The sequence below is a fragment of the Podarcis erhardii genome, assembly GCF_964252035.2.
Source record: "Podarcis erhardii genome assembly, chromosome: 10".
NCBI classification, from domain to species: domain Eukaryota; kingdom Metazoa; phylum Chordata; class Lepidosauria; order Squamata; family Lacertidae; genus Podarcis; species Podarcis erhardii.
In genome coordinates this window covers 74,994,016-75,010,832 of record NC_138500.1, presented here as the reverse complement: position 1 = coordinate 75,010,832, position 16,817 = coordinate 74,994,016, and the positions used below count along the sequence as shown (strand labels likewise).

The 16,817-nt window shown below is 41.6% G+C and overlaps 1 protein-coding gene across 8 annotated transcripts in view; it reads right to left on the bottom strand.

Moving 5' to 3' along the window:
* FRMD4A (FERM domain containing 4A) overlaps window positions 1–16,817 on the bottom strand; it is a 434,031-nt gene that overhangs the window by 77,761 nt on the left and 339,453 nt on the right. For all 8 annotated transcript variants that reach the window (XM_081879084.1, XM_081879085.1, XM_081879086.1 and 5 more), the window contains 2 exons: window positions 11,750–11,806; window positions 7,003–7,025 (listed from right to left, as the gene is read on the bottom strand). In XM_081879084.1, coding sequence (XP_081735210.1) covers window positions 7,003–7,025; window positions 11,750–11,806 — 80 coding nt within the window. The remainder of the gene's footprint in view (window positions 1–7,002; window positions 7,026–11,749; window positions 11,807–16,817) is intronic.

The following is a 16,817-nucleotide window of genomic DNA, read 5'->3' as shown; positions in this document are numbered from 1 at the left end:
CTGTTGTCATCCTGGAGATCCCACATCTAGGCCGAAATCCTTCACAAGTCCACTTTGCCGTCTTTTTAATAGTCTTTGCCGTCTTTTTGATCATCTTTAATTTCAAGCGTCCAATCTCGGAAAAGCTCTATCTCAAAAAGGTCCATTTTTTCCATCCAGATCTCTGTATTTAAGAGTAAAAACTCCAATTTTGTTTCTTTAGACCTTTCAAATCTGGATGTCCCAAATGTTCCTAGACAGGGAAGTCTTTCTTCAGTATGTGATTTGTGCCAATTAGTGGGTGTTATTGTTTTCCCGAAAAACCGGGAAAGCCAGTGCTTATATTCTACAAGTCAGCTAAATCTTTCTTTGCCCCTCTGATAGAAGAACTGTGCCTGAGCCCGTCATCAGCAGTAAAAGATTGCTTGGTCATTTGCCCAAACACAGGGGAATATCAAGATCAGGGAGTTTCCAGAATGGGAGTTTCCAGCCAAAATAGACAATTGCTACGTATATGACAAATTTCACAGTGACTAACAACGCTCCCTCAAAGCTAGGGCTGCCATACGTCCAGATTTTCCAATTTACAATTTTGTGTCTTTGGGTCCCCCTTAAAAAAACTCAACAACTTTTGGGGGTGCCCTGGTTTTTACTTTTTGAAATATGGCAACCCTACTCAAAACCTCAAAAGGCTTCCCAGAATCATTAACAGCAGCAAATAATTCTTATCGTTGCTTTGTGCCATTTGAATTACGCTATGCTAAAAGCCTTAGAAGGCAATTTTCACACATCATAAAACAGGCCTTGGGTTCTTCCAGGGGTTCCTACCTGACCCCACGGCAGCCCATGTTGCAAAAAGCCTAGCTTGGAATTCAGAGCTCACAACTGCGGGCCACCGAAGCTGTTCTCCTGAGGGCATTTATCCACACATCTCCCCCTCTTGTATATAAATTGTAAGTGGAGGGGGCTTCTATTTTTTCATTCCATGAGGAGTGACAACACTCGCTCTTCCTCACTTTACTATGGCTGCCCCCACGCACCATACATTAAACACAGATTCACCCCACCCCACCCAAAGAATCCTGGGACCTGTGGTGCACCCCTCACAGAGCCATAACCCACAGCACCCTTAACAAACCACACTGTCCGGGATCCTTTGTGTGTGGGGGGGGGAGCTGTGCTTCAATGTACAGTGTGTACGCAGCCTGTGTATCATTGCTTCAAGCAACTTCCCTCCCAGCTGAGGGAGTCATTGTGGGGAGAAAAATGCCTGAAAGGGCAGGGAGGTTAAATGGAAGATGGACTATGCAAGCTAGAGAGGTGAAGCCATTTAAACTTTAAGTAAAAAATATATCCCTTCTGCTTTATAGACATAGACCCTGCAGTACCTAAGTGCAGCTGGGATTTTGTCAAGGCTGAGAGGACCAGTCTGGGGGCAGGGAACCCCATGGCTGCTTCTGAATACCGGTATATATTTATGTTTCTCTGTATCACAACCCTTTTGACCCACCCAGCTGAACATAGTCTACCAGCCCTGTACTGTGGCCCGTCAGGTGTCTGACAAGTGGTGTTCTTTTTGCAGGTGAAAGCTGGCTCTGATATATGGATCACAAGTTGCACAGGTCTGCTTTAAATTTAAATTAAATCAGGCAAAATCAGAACATTTTCAGGGGGGAAATGCTAGCAGTACTGCAATGCTATCACTATCCTTGTGGTGCAATGAAGCAAGGCAGCAAGCTGGCTCCTGTCATTTATTCTCAAACACTAATTGCTTAACTACAAGTTCATTTCAAGGAATGAAAATTACAAACTGTACATTTTCATTATGCAAATACATTGCTTAGTGGCAAATTACTCCTCTGCCTTTCCTCCTGTCTGATTATCACCATTTGGTACTCCATAGCTCTTTTCCATCTCCTTCATCTCACTTTCAGAGAGACTCCTTGTGTGGCTTTTGTAGGTCTTGGTGCATCTGATATCTGACAGTTTTTGAGCACTGACACAGTGGCCTGGTTCATGTATGATGGCAAACCAGAGTTAAGCAAACTGTGACTTATCAAGAACCAGAAAGTGTGCTGGTGCAGGCTGCTCAAATCATGCTCCCCTTCCCTCCATCTACTTCACTCGAGGAAATAAACCAGAGTGCTGGCTTAGGTGTGAGCCAGCCCTTGCTTTTCTCTAAACAAGCCACAGAAGCAAGCCCCTTCTAAGGGCTGCTTCATTTAAAAAAACAACAACATAAAACAAATCAATACTGACTGGTGTAACAAGATCAGCACTCAGGTTATGTAAATTTGTTTTGGTGGAGGTGGGTATTATCTTAAAACTAGCACTGTAAATTCTTTCTGAAAAACTGCTGAAGGAAGTTACACTACTGATGCTTTTATTGCCTCTGGGGCTTTCAAAAAATTACTGTCTGGCTCTCCTTTTTAAAAAAAATTATAATATTTATTAAGAATTTAAAGATTACAAAAAGAAAGAAAATTAAAACAAATTAATATAATACAATACAAAAACAAAAACACTACGTAATACACTGAATTAACAAAACAAAACAAAAACAATTAAAAACACTTCCAATATTTTCAATCTTAACTTTCATTCACTTGTTTCATTGACTTCCTCACGCCTCCCTTTTTGTATTCCACTTCAATTAACTGTTTCAGAAATTCCTTTCCATCTTCCTCTGTTTTCTGTCCTGTAATTAATCTTAACATATTCTAACCTTATTTTTTCCCCTTTAATACATTAACAATCTATCTGTACCTAGTTCCTCATAACATTTCTGCCAAAGCCATATAACTTCATTCCACCATTTTTCTAAAGCTCATTAATCTGGCTCTCCTAAGATAACAAACGGTGGTTCTCCTAGCTGGGTTTGTTTTGGTAGCCTCATAGAACCATAGTACCAGAATCCCAATATTCCTAATTCTAATATGTAGAGACTTCTTTCTTTTTGAATAATTTTTTATTGAAAGTTTTCCACATAAAATACAACGAGAGAGAGAGAAAAAAACCAAGAATAAGAGAAGGAAAAGAAGAAGAAGAAGAGGAGGAGGAGGAGGAGGAGAATAAATACAAAGCCCTCAATTGTATCTTAACCCTTATCCAGACACAGCTCTCGCCAGGGAGCTTCCCCCTTCTCCCCCAGCCTCCCACCCTGGGAGATCCTCTCTTCCCTGATGGAGAGACCTTCATCTCCTGTCCCTCAGCTTCCTGTGTGTAGCTTCGTTTATCCAAATAGAGAACTTCAAAAATAAACAGAAGGAAAGCATAAACTGGAGATCACAAAGAGATAAGAAAAGAAATGAAGTAAGGGGGGGGGGAGATAAAAAAGATGAACTCCCAATTCTCTGTTTGCCAATTATGTATATGATCATTATTCAAAATATTCAAAGCATGCACTCCAGGATAACATAGTTCCAGTTACAGATAGGTAGCCGTGTTGGTCTGCCATAGTCAAAACAAAACAAATTCCTTCCAGTAGCACCTTAAAGACCAACTAAGTCAGTTCTTGGTATGAGCTTTCGTGTGCATGCACACTTCTTCAGATACCCATGCATGCACACGAAAGCTCATACCAAGAACTGACTTAGTTGGTCTTTAAGGTGCTACTGGAAGGAATTTGTTTTGTTTTGGTATCTGAAGAAGTGTGCATGCACACGAAAGCTCATACCAAGAACTGACTTAGTTGGTCTTTAAGGTGCTACTGGAAGGAATTTGTTTTGTTCCAGGATAACATGTAGAAGTATTATATAGCTGCTTCTCAGTCTGCTAAGTGTTTTTTCTTGATATTCCATCCCAAGCATCTCAGATTCACTGTTATCCACTCAAGAAGTCCAAAAGTAGCTCTTGAATTTTTATTATCATTAAACGTCCAAGATGGTCTTTTTCCAGTCCAATATGATGCGTTTCTCGCCAAGGGTTCCCACAGATCCTAATAATAGTCCTTTTTTCTCCACCCCTCCCCCAAAAATTCACACCAATCATCATAGGCTTATAGGTGTTTCGTTGTGCAATCGTACCTTCCCCTTTCAACCATCATCTGTGATCATCTCTCAAGAACTCTGATTGTAAATCCATTTATCTCTCCTGGCATCACAACAGAGTCCTTCATCTGCCTCCTCCTCCAGCTGCAAGGCCATGCAGCCCAATCCGTGGTCAGAGGCTGTCTCACACGCAAGCAGAGGCGATTCTAAATCCTCTCCAACAGGTCCTGTGAGTTCTTTAATCTGAAATATCTCTGATCCAAGTTCTCTTGAAATTCTATGCATCTCAGCTTTTAATTCTGTGAACTGCTCATTCAACATTCGTCTTATGCTATCAACGATTGGTAAAGTCTTCAGCAATTTTTTTTGGCCTTTTTTCTGTTAGGTTTCCCCTTGGCAATCTCCCTCCTTGCATTTACACATTCCTTTCTTCACATAAGGTTAAGGTTAATCGCCAACGCAAATTCAGGATATACAAGATTCATCGGTTATTTAAAGTAAAGATTTCACACAAATTCAAAGCCATTCATCAGATGGGATCTTTCAAGGCCATCAGTAGTTAATTTAAGCCTCTTGATTTATTTTCAAGCCTGTTAATTAGCACTTCTTTGTCACTCATCAGTCCACTTCCATTCTGGGTGCTATTTAACTGGCAGATAGAAAATCCATTTTTTCTTTACTTCCAGTCTTAATAATAATTAAAATAATTTTGCTGACCTGGTGCTCTAATTAAGAGTTCTTATGCTGTGTGTGGGCTCAACGACTGTCCCTCGCTCAAGATGGTTCTCCACCCACAAAAACTTGTGCCTCCAGCGTGAAGAATGTCTGCTTCTGATCATGTGAGGCTTTATCTCCAAACTCCCTTATCTCAAAAGGGGGTTGTGATAACCAGGATATCTACCTTGGTTATCTTAATCACTGCATAATTATCTTTGCTGACAGGAGTATCCACAGCCAATGTCTAGTCCACCATTATTCCTTCCCGGAAGTTCCCAATATGTAGAGATTTCTCTCCCCTTCTGCATTTGGCAATCCTGCCTTGGCAATCTATTCATTTTCAAGTAGATATGTTCTTAATTGGCAATCTATTTATGTATTTAAGGTATGACAACAGGCAACATTGTATTGATTGGACAGTAGAACGCTGTCTGTGAATGTTTGGCATGGTTTTAACTGCTGTGTTTTTATGTAGCATGCAGGTATGTAGTTTTATTTTATTTATTTAAATTATTTATTTATTTAGAAAGATTTATAGATTGCTCAGGGTTACACAGCCAAGAAATAGTTCAGGGCCCAGTTATCTACAGAAGGGCCTCCTCCAATAGCAACCAAGACAATCCTTCAGGCAGCCCCAGCCAGAATATAGGGTGAGGGGCCAGGCAGAAAGGCCTTATCCATTCTATGAACCCAACTCTGCAATGTTCCCCCCTAGAGGTGCGTCTGTCTCCCATATTGCTGAATTTCAGACAGCAACTGAATATAGCTTATTCACCTAAGCTTTTACTGTGTAGTAACACAAGGTTTATTCCTCAGAAGAGATGTATGCACCTATGTTTTAAAATTTTAGTTACAAAAGTATTTTAGTTTGTATATATCCTCTTAGCTATGTTTGCAATAGTGTGTGTATTTTATATATATATAAAATCAAACTGACATATTGCTGAGGAAGGGTGATCTATAAATATTCAAAATAAAATAAATAAATAAATTTAGTTGGCTGGGCTTTTTTGTTGGGCTTTCTGCATTGTGATTTATTTTGCTTTGGTTTTTGAGTTTTATTGTGAACTGTATATTTTATTGTTTGTACAAACTACTCAGAAAATTTGGGTGGCTGAATAGTATATAAATGTCATAAACAAAATATATAATAAATAAAGGAATATATAATAAATAAATTGTGTATATGAGTAACATATGAATTGTGTGAGAAAAGTGAAGAAAAGTAGGACACATAAAACACAATATGGTTTTTTATTTTTTGTAACAGATGTTCTAGGAGAGTTTTAAATATTGCTGTATTTTTGTTCCAAGTGTATACTTTGCTTGCTAGCATTGCACCAAAACCGACACAAGCTGGCCACATCTCTTCTGTGGTGTTGCTGCAATAAATCAACTTGCATGCTAAAATATCTAAATACTTCTCCTGGCCCTGTTACTGAACTGCAGTGACTAAGCTAATCTGAAATGCTAGGAGTTGAGAAATATAAACAAGAACAGGCTTGTGTTTCCTAGTCACAAATACGTCAGGATTTCACAAGCTGCTTGAGGTTCCGAAAGTGATGTGTCAGAGTCTCAGCCTGTCCTACAGCAAAGTGTGACCTGCATTGTTCTGTGTTTCTAATGTTTTCAGATTGAGGTGCTTAATGGTGTATTTTACTGCTTAATTTTGGGGGTTAGTTAAAAGTTCTAAATTCTAAATAGTGGCATTTAATAAGCCTTCTGGTCTAGAGGGGTGAGTGCAGGCAAATAGACTGCCTTAGCATGTGCCATAGGTTCAGCTGGGGCAATCATTGTGCTGTGAGCAGACTCACTGGTCCTGAGTGGGCCTAATGCTGATATACAGGATGCAGCTGGCTTGAGGGGAGAAACCTAGTAAAGGACCCACCAGCTCTTCCAGGGCAGGGGGGGGTCTGGGGGCACTATGCAGCCAACACCTATGCAATTATAAGTGACCTCTTTTTAAGCCAGACCAGGGAGAACTGTAAATGTAAAGCAGTCATCCTTTGGATGTATTTTTAAGGAAATGGGAAGCCAAGTCATTTCCTTAGAGATTTCCTTCTGCTGTACGGAGGAAGACAGTATTGTGTTTCCTGAATTCCACAAACACATCATTTATGTACAAAGCATGAACAAGCTTTTGCATTTCCTTTATATGCTGTATTTGTGGGTTGAATGACAAGTAGAAAAAAATTGACTCTAGGATGTAACAACTATTAAGAGCTATACTACATAATTATAAGGCACATGTTCTAGTTTAACAACAATCATTTTTCCTTTAAAATAATTAACTGAAGAATATGGATGCAAAACTCACCTTGAAAAATCTCCTTTTGCTTCCTGTAAAATTGTGAAAAGGGGGCAGAGCATAAAACATCACTTAATTTGCATATACACATGAAGAAAAATACATTTCTAGATACGTCAAATAAAAGCATTCCAAAGCATTTTAAATGACCCCATCTTCAAAACAAAATGTCATCATAGCGTTTACAACTGTCAACTTTAAGAAGCATAAATAGGTGGCTGATGGGGGTATCCTGGTGATTCAATGTACTGTCCCAATACACGCACCTTAAGGAAGGGCGAGGCAACTTCAGCCTTTCTCAGTCAGAATCCCCATGGATTCATGTTTTAAATTTACAAAGAAGTCTTCATATTCAGAATCTCTGGATAGTTAAAGACATGTTAGTTAAAGACTGGATAGTTAAAGACTAGTGTGCTAAGTGATTCTGAGTATGCAATCTTGCTTAGGAACATAGTACGTGTTGCACAGGGTCAGATCCAGGGTCTATCCAGCCCAGCACTCTTTACAATAGGAAACCTGTGGCTCTCCAGATGTTGTTGGACTTCAACTTCCATCATTCCTGACCACTGACCTTGCTGGCTGGCACTGACACGAGTTGTTCAGCCATTCCTGCTTTACAAGAATCCTAGCAACAGGCATTAAGGCTACCCACTGAAAACTAGGCAGTGGTCCACTGGTAGGCCATACTTTGCCTTCTGACCACTCTGATAGAGCACAGTTCTCTAAAAGCAAGACACAACACTACACCACAGTCTCCTCCCCCGCTTAGTCAAGGGAAATTAAGGAACTATAATTCTACGAGGGTGTGAGGATCTCTAACATACCTTTCTTACAAACATTACAGAATCCCTGAATTCTTTGGAGGAAACTATAATACTTAAACATTAAGCATGCAAATATCTGCAAACCTAGTCACCTGGAATGAGTGAGAACTGACTACAGGTGACCAGGCAGGAAAGATAGAGCAAATCTGGATAATTTTTCTGTAGTCTGTTGATGTGCCAACATAACTATGTGTGGAAACCAGGCTTGTAAATGTTTTGTGGGCTAATAACTTTTGCAAACTTATGTGCAAAGCTGAATTGAAAGTCTCATATTGTAGCATAGATGCAGCCCAATATTCTGATGTAGCCATGACATGAGGTTAACACCTAAAAGTTTGTTTATCTTCTAAAGTCTGGACTCATACCAACTCTGTGCAAGCAGAGACGTGGTCCTATTGAGACTTGGGATTCCGTTAGTAAGTTAAGTACATTTGGGAGAGCTCAGTTTCTTATTTTATTTTCCTTTGGACACAATATCTTTTCGCAACATTTGCACTTCCTAAGCAACCACTCAAGGGAGCACAAAATGTTTGTTTTAGATGTCTTGCATCTGGGAACATTGTGACTTAACTCTGACTATCAATCCTTACTATTGAAACTAAGTTCTGCACTTTTGCTACTGTTTTCCATTAGAAGAATGTGTAAAGTGTCAGGGCTCTGATCTGGAAACAGGTAGGGCTGAATAAGAGACCCCTTCCCCTAGAACCAGGGCTGTAGCTATAGGAGGGCAGTGAGAGAAAGACAAAAAACACATGTAGGGACCTGATCTGCCTTAGGGATGCCCAGGCCTCTTCCAGGAATTTTCTGCTGAAATCCTAAACATGGTTATGTTTACTCATGGTTATGTTTACTCAAAAGTAGGTCCCAATGAATTTAGTGGAGCTTTGTCCCAGGTAAGAAGGGTTAGGATTGTAGCCATTATGCATACAGAAACACATGCAAAACATGTGTGAAATGTTTGGGCAGCATAATTACTATCAAATTGCTCAATGAACCAATGGGTACAAAGGCAGTAGAATAGGTGCCAAACACTTGATACACATTTTATATCAATATTAGTCTATTTGCTGTTTTACAATGACTTTTACTGTCCCCTTCCCCAAACAGAGCTAAGTTTCCCCAAGCCAGAAGCCTAGTTTTAGGCCAGCCTAAACCTGTAAAAGTTTCGTTTTTTCCAATTCCAGCCATATTACGCTCCTGACAGAAGAACCAAGTCTGACAGGGTGTCTCTTGGATTTTTATATTCAACAGAGTTTGATTTTTAAATACATATTCAACACTTCGCTATTGGAAAATTCTGTAAATTGTATACTCCCATATCCCAGTATACCTCTTGAGCTCCACTTAGTGACTCAATAGTGCTTATCAAAGTGACTGTGTAATTCTTAAATTCAGAAAGGACATTGCTAATCAAACCTCCCTGCATTTAACTGAATGATTTTCAGGAGAAAATAATAGAAGGGAAGTTCTTTGCTTCTTCCCTAGAAAAGAAGATCTCTCTGTGATAAAAGCCGGTTTGGCAGGTGCCAGGAAGGAAAATGCGGCTTCCAAAACAACTATCTGCAAGGCTTGAAGTAGGCCTTCCTTTCACTTTGAAAGAAGCAATACATTAGGCTCATAGAACATTTGGCTGACCAAGCTCTAATGCAACCAAGCAGCTATGTATGGTTTTGCTGTCTGCCAGGAACCGTAGATAAACGGGAGGGGGTGGTGAAAGTTGCCAAGCAGCTCAGGCTGTGTGGCTGCCTCAGTTTGGTGCATCACCAGTTGTGCAGGCCCATCTTACCCAATAAAATAGCATGGATGCCATATAATTGTGACTGAAAATGCCCTCCTTACCAAACCTCTCTATACATCCAGAGCATTTCCTGTGCAGGAAACAAAAGTCAAACTTTGTTCAGCATGACTGCGTAACCATAGCACAACCACTTCAGAAGCAGTTCCACTATGGAGGTTTTACTAGACTTAACTACTCCTGCTGTAATTCAAATTAATTGATTGCTAAGGCTCCAAGGAAATGTTTGTGGATGTCTAGAGTAGAATTTACAATTGTGTTTGTTAATTCCATTTAATTGGCAATCAATTAACTGTGGCTACAGCAGAAGGAAAAAACAGTTACTTTATAGTACCCTTGGGGTTGGCAATCTCCATTTCTGCTAATTATATCATGGGGCTAGCTCCCAGCGTGGTACAATACAAGCTTATGAAAGCCAATGGAACTGAATTAACTTTTCACTGGTCTTGGTTTTATAATTAAGTATTTAACAAGCACTGAAGACTAATTATTTTAAAAATCTCATCCGCCTAGTAATAATGATAATAACAACAATTTCTATTCTGCCCTTCCCCAGTAGGAGTCTAGGGTAGCAAGCAACAACAACAAAAAGTCAGCCTCTTCCCTCCTTAACCATGAGCCAAGGTTGGTTACAGCCCCTGGTGGAGAGAGCTTAACTACAACCCTGGGTTTCAGATGACATGCTAAGCCAAGCCTTGACTAAGTTGACATGCTGCACTGAACTGGAAGGAGTTGGAAGAAAGTGGGTGCAAACTCCTTTTGGGGAGCCAGCATATTTCTGCAGTTCCAAACATGTCTTACAGTGATATGAAAACCAGACCATTAAGTGATACATCTGCTATGAACAAACCATGGATAATGCAGTTTCCATGGATCTTTTTAACAAAGTGAGACGCAAGACTTGTTGGTCTGTATATATGGGGTTGCATCCAATGTTAGTCCTCTCTAGAGCAGACCCACTGAAAATGATGAACGTGATCAACATGGGTCCATTGATTTTAATGGGTATACTTTGAGTAGAGCTTAGCTGGATACAACCTATGGTCTCAAGTGGGCAGAACTTAATTTGGAAGACTAAGCAATGGTTTCACTGTACATGCAGGACCTCAAGCATCATTAATACAACAAGCAATTGCTAGTGCAAACCATACTTATGTCTGCATTGGGGCTTCCTGAAACAGGTTCAAGTCAGGTTTGCAAATTCACCTTCAGTTTAACAAGGAGTGTGATGTACGAGTGGAGCAGTCTTGCACAAACTTTGACCTGACAAGTAAAATGCAGCCTGGGAAACTTTCTGAATTGGCTGTCTTATTGGGACTGCAAACCAACCAAGAGGGGACTTTTCACACCCCTGGCCTGCCCCAATAGATTGGTAGACTTTATGGGCCACAAGCTGTGAACACCTTTTCAGGAAAATACAAATGGGGTTTCAGGAAACATAAATAACACGCAATGATTGCATATTAGTGATTAATTATTTCTCTGTGTACTTTCAACTCTACACTTTATAAATGCCAGGAGATTCATTGTCTTCAAAGTGATGATTCCTGATGCCAAATCATCCTAACCAAAAGCAGGCTACTGACAACCCTGTTTTCCTTGAGTGCTTTTGGCAGGTGTGTTGAATGTACATTATTGGAATAAATAAGTAAAAATAGTAACAACAAAGGGCCATCCCAGTTGAATTATGAACACTATAAAACTAAGGTTACTTTGCTTTTCAGTCTTAGGGTAGCTCCCATGTCTGCATACATGTTCATATGCCTGGACTATGAACTAGCACATTCCTCCAAGGAATTCAAGGTTGCATCAAACAGCTCTCCACATCTTCTAGGCTGAGAGTTGGTGACTGGCCCAAGGTCACCCATTGGGCTTCATGTCCAAGTGGGGATTTGAATCTTTGTATCTCGGGTCATCCACAGAGCAATGTGACACAACCCAGATCTAGCAAGTGGCATGCTTGTACATATGTGCGCACACGAGTCACGGTGTAAGAAGCTGCTTTGAGACATGGGCTAAAATGTTGAGCTCATTTCCCTATATTTGAATATATGTGTTTTATTTATTTATTTTTAAATCCTTAAGTGGCAAGTCTTGAAAGTTGGAAGATAAAAAGAACAAATCTGACATAACTTACCTGCAAGATGTATGAAGCCAGTTCAAACACAACTTCACTGTCGACCTCAATGAGCTCCTGATGAGAAAAGAAAATGAGGGTGAATAAGCAAGTGATTTATTTATTTTAGTTCTTCCAAAAAAGAAGTGATACCTCTGTGTCTCTATTGTATACTGAAGGAGTCTGAAGTTAATGTGGATTCATAGAAAAGGCTTGTGGAACAGAATAAATTCTAGTGCTTTGGGGAAGTTGCTACCTATCGCTAATGTTAATGTAGGGTGGATTTCTCTTGCTTTTCTTGAATATTTTCAATGATGCTCCTGAAGCTCAATTGACCACATTTTGTTACAATGATATGGGTGTGGATTCAGTTATTATCACAGCTCACAGGAAGGTGGTTCACAGCTGAAAATGTGGGCTGATGTTTTTTCCATGGGAATTGTATTTAGTGTGCCTTGAAATTGCTTAGATCATTCTTCTGGCAGCTAGTAAAACCTTCCATAAAACTACAATGAGACACAAGCTGAAATTACTGAAACTTTGACAGAGCTTTTCTTTAAAGTTCAGGGTTAGTCCAAGATGGTGCACCCCACTGACATTCTGCAAGCATTCTCTACAGGTGCTCCTATTGGATGAAGGCCACTCAACATTTATTATAATAGATGTTTATAGCAGAGACCCTCTGCACAAACAGCCCGCATGCCTTCTATCGCACAAAATGTGTTTGCACCAGTGGTCCAGTACATAGCTGGCAACTTTTCCTTTTAAAGGGAAATTCCCTTATTACAAATAGGATTCCTCGCAAGAAAAGGGAAAAGTTGACAGCTATGGTCTAGTATCTGAGAGGTATGTTACATTTCAGCTGCTTCCTTCCTCACATCACAAAAAAGGGACATTAAAGGTCTCCAGTCAAATATTTGGCTGGTAATTTCAAACTAAGCTCTCTTAACCTCTTCAGCTCTTGTCCAAGTACTCTTCCCTCTTCTGCCCATTTCCTCTCCTCTTTTCCCATCCCGTTCATGCTCCTTCCTTGGACAACTCCCTTGTCTTAGATATTCCACATCACCTCGTCCTCTTGCCTTCTCACTACCTTGCCACCCCCAATCTCAACAATCAGAGCAGCTTGGCCAATGGGAGCCAGTGGTCTCTCGGTGTACTCTGCCCCTCTGTAGGGGTTCTCTACATTCAGGCAACTCAGCCACTCACTGCCAGAAGCTCCATCACCATCACAAAATTCCTTTGCACATTACTGACTATACTGACTATTAAGTCAAGTATTTTCATTGTGGTTCCCACGAGCTACTATCAGGACTGGAGTTGGAGCAGGTCCCAGTTCCTCCAACTGAGGAATCTAACCTCCAGATTGTTACTTTCTATACTTAAACTTTTGTTTGAATTATTTGAACTTGCTTGGAAAGAAAAAAAAGGCATGAAACACCCAAGATCTAAATTCAGATAAATGCAATAATGCACACCATTCAAGTGAATGACACACCTCATTTCACAAGTCACAATAACTGTACTGAGTCTGCTGCCCCTGGCAAATATGGAGCCACAGCCCTTAGCCAGGTGCTCTTGTCTCCTGCTGCTATAGCGCCAGAGCCAGCCTGCTAGAATAATGCTCTCACTCAAGTCTTCTATCACAATTCACGGCAGCCAGATTCAGAAGTGAGCCTTTAACAAAGAGGCTTTCTACTTTTTTATCCTTTCCCATTCTTGTGCATGTTTGGCTTTAAAAATGCCTTTGGCCAAAACATTTAATTGTGCGTTTGGTTTTACTAATGAGGTGCATTCAGGAAGTATAAGAAAGCTGAAGACAGGGCAGGCCAAAGAAAATGTGTGTTTACCATATACTTGGGAATGGTTTAGCTTGGCAGTCCACCATGCACAGCTGGAAATTAGGTAACTGCTCTAGAGATCCTGCTGCCTCTTTAACAGTGGAGCACCCCAAACTTGAACCCCTTAGTATGCTGGTCACATTGCTCATCTTCCCCTCCTTCCTGGCAGGAAATGCTTAGAGATGGGGCGTGGGCCTGGAGCAGTTGCAAGTTTTGGGGGGACATAGCTGTGTGTGCTCTCAGGCATGGTGGAGGACATGGTTTCATCAACTGCTTCTGTACATGGAATAGAGGGTCCCATCTTGGTGGTGGTGGTGGTTTTTGCCACAGGCAGCAGAATATCTTAGGACAGTTCTAAAACAACTATGCCAGGCAACAGAGGAAGAGCATGAGGTGGAAGGACCACAGCTGCATTCTCCTTTGCAGCAGCAGAGCAGCAAATGAACCTAAGAAGAGCCCTCTGGATGGGGCCAATGGGCCTTCTAGTTCAGCCTCCTGTTCTCACAGTGGCCAGCCAGGTGCCTGTGGGAAAGCAGAACAGGAGCACAACAGCACCCTCCCCTTTGGCAGTTTCCAGCAAGTGGCACTGAAGGATCATGCCTGGCAGCCACTGATAGCTGCACCCTTCATGAAATGGCCAATCCTCTTTTAAAGCCATCCAAGCGGGTGGCCATCACTGCCTCTTGTGGGAATGAATTCAAGAGTTCACCTATGTGCTGGGTGAAGAACTACATAATAATAATAATAATAATAATAATAATAATAATAATAATAATATATTATTTATACCCCGCCCATCTGGCTGAGTTTCCCCAGCCACTTTGGGTGGCTCCCAATCAAGTGTTAAAAACAATACAGCATTAAATATTAAAAACGTCCCTAAACAGGGCTGCCTTCAGATGTCTTCTAAAAATAGGATAGCTGCTTATTTCCTTGACATCTGATGGGAGGGCTTTCCACAAGATGGGCGCCACTACCGAGAAGGCCCTCTGCCTGGTTCCCTGTACCATCACTTCTCGCAATGAGGGAACTGCCAGAAAGCCCTTGGCGCTGGATCTCATTGTCCAGGCTGAACGACGGGGGTGGAGACTTCCTTTTATCTGTCCTCAATCTTTCACCATTCAGCTTCACTGGATGTCCACAAATGGGCAGGTGGGATCTCCAAGTTGCAACTTGGCAACCTTAAGTAAAGGTAAAGGGACCCCTGACCATTAGGTCCAGTCGTGACCGACTCTGGGGTTGCGGCACTCATCTCACTTTATTGGCTGAGGGAGCCAGCGTACAGCTTCCGGGTCATGTGGTCAGCATGACTAAGCTGCTTCTGGCGAACCAGAGCAGCGCACGGAAACGCCGTTTACCTTCCCGCTGGAGTGGTACCTATTTATCTACTTGCACTTTGACGTGCTTTTGAACTGCTAGGTTGGCAGGAGCAGGGACCAAGCAACGGGAGCTCACCCCATCACAGTGATTTGAACCGCCGACCTGATCAGCAAGTCCTAGGCTCTGTGGTTTAACCCACAGCGCCATACTATTGCAGGCCAGTGCAATTTATGCCCACTAAACCAGGAAGGGGAACTTGTGGCCCTCCAGGTGGTGTTGGACTCCAACTCCCATCAGCCTCAGCTAGCACAGCCAGTGGTCAGGAATGGTGGGAGTTGGAGCTTAGCAGCATCTGGAAGGCTGCAAGTTCCCCATTCATTCACCAAACCATACAATGCCACAGTGTTTTAGTGTAATTTTAATGCTTCCATCTCAAAATAGGGAAACAACAAAGGAAGGAAAGGCTGTACTTACTTATTGAGGGCAGGTAGCCCTTTTCTCTTGCATAAATCATCTATGGTTATGGGTGGGGATTTTAGGTATGAATAGTAGGGAGAGAGGAAAACAGACAGATGGAGCCTGCTCATTCTGTCAAGGGTAGCTTTAGCTTTTATTGCACTAAGCAGTGGTGAGTCAATAAAACTTAAGGCTAAAATAGTTCATGAGAGGAAGGCAGGGACTTCCCTGTTTAAAGCTATTTATATGCTGCACTCTGCCACTCACATGGTACGTGAAGCAGCTTATGAGCAAAAACATACTATAAAATCATAATGGCTTTACAATGGTCATGTATTAATCTTCATCTTTCAAAAGCAGGAATACCACAGCCTAAGCTTCCCTGGAAGGATCCCCAAAGGTGCTTTTCACTGGAATCCCACACAGGGCATTAACCACACTTGCCACATGATCACCAGCAAACAGAGTCAGTGCATCTCTGTTTTGAGAATCAGTGCTGATTCAGCCCAAGGGTTCCTTGTTCTTCTCCACCTACTCCTTCAATTCAGCCAAGCTCTATATGAACAATCACAGCAATGTCCCATTACACTCTTGGCTCCATGCCCAAGTCAGCTTCCCTATTGGTATACTAATGAAATGTTCCTGCCACTCAGCTGCTGAGCGACGAAGCAGCCACTTCATTAAGAGCTCTGCCATATATGTGAGTTCTTCATGCATGCGAGTATCCCTGGGAGCAGAGAGCAGGTTTTCCCCAGCATGGGCTTTGATTTGACCCCTTTCCATATAGGAATTCAGTAAGGAAGCCACAAGTTAGCACTTGTTAACAATTAGCTTTACAAAATTATTAGGCAAATCGCTAAGGGTAGCTTTTGAGATGCTACTTAATGAACTGCTATTAGGAAGGATAAAGGCAGTTTTTCAGAGCATAGATTAATTTGCCCTGGTTTGCACAACTTCTTTTGTCATGATGCTGCCTTTGGTCAAACAGATTTTGTAGGGAATGTGTTTGGGGGGGCAGGGTGACTACAAAAACTTGCACAACTCTTTTTAGAGGCAAATGTGGTGTGAGCATATATACCATGACTACATTTTCAAGCCTAGGGGAAGACTATTGTTTGCCTGCATCTTAAATCTCCACACACCATAGCTTAAGAGAGACTTTTGAAACAAAAGTGGTGAGAAGCTGCTCAAGTGAGTTCAGTCCAAAGCTGAGCATGCGCATCTCACACAATTCTCCCTCCCAAAGAAGAATGGAACAAGGGGAGATTTGCAGACTTAGTCATGAACATCCTGAACAAGTCAGGGGAACATGTCCAAAGTTACTCTCGGCCAAGAGTTGCCGATGTGAAAGCAAGTAGAGTCTGCTAGGTCAGACCATTGGCATACCTAGACCAGCCCCCAGTTCCCCCAGTTGCCAACCAGGTGCCTGAGAGAAACCTGCAAGCAGGACCCGGGCACAAGAGCCCCCTCCCCTC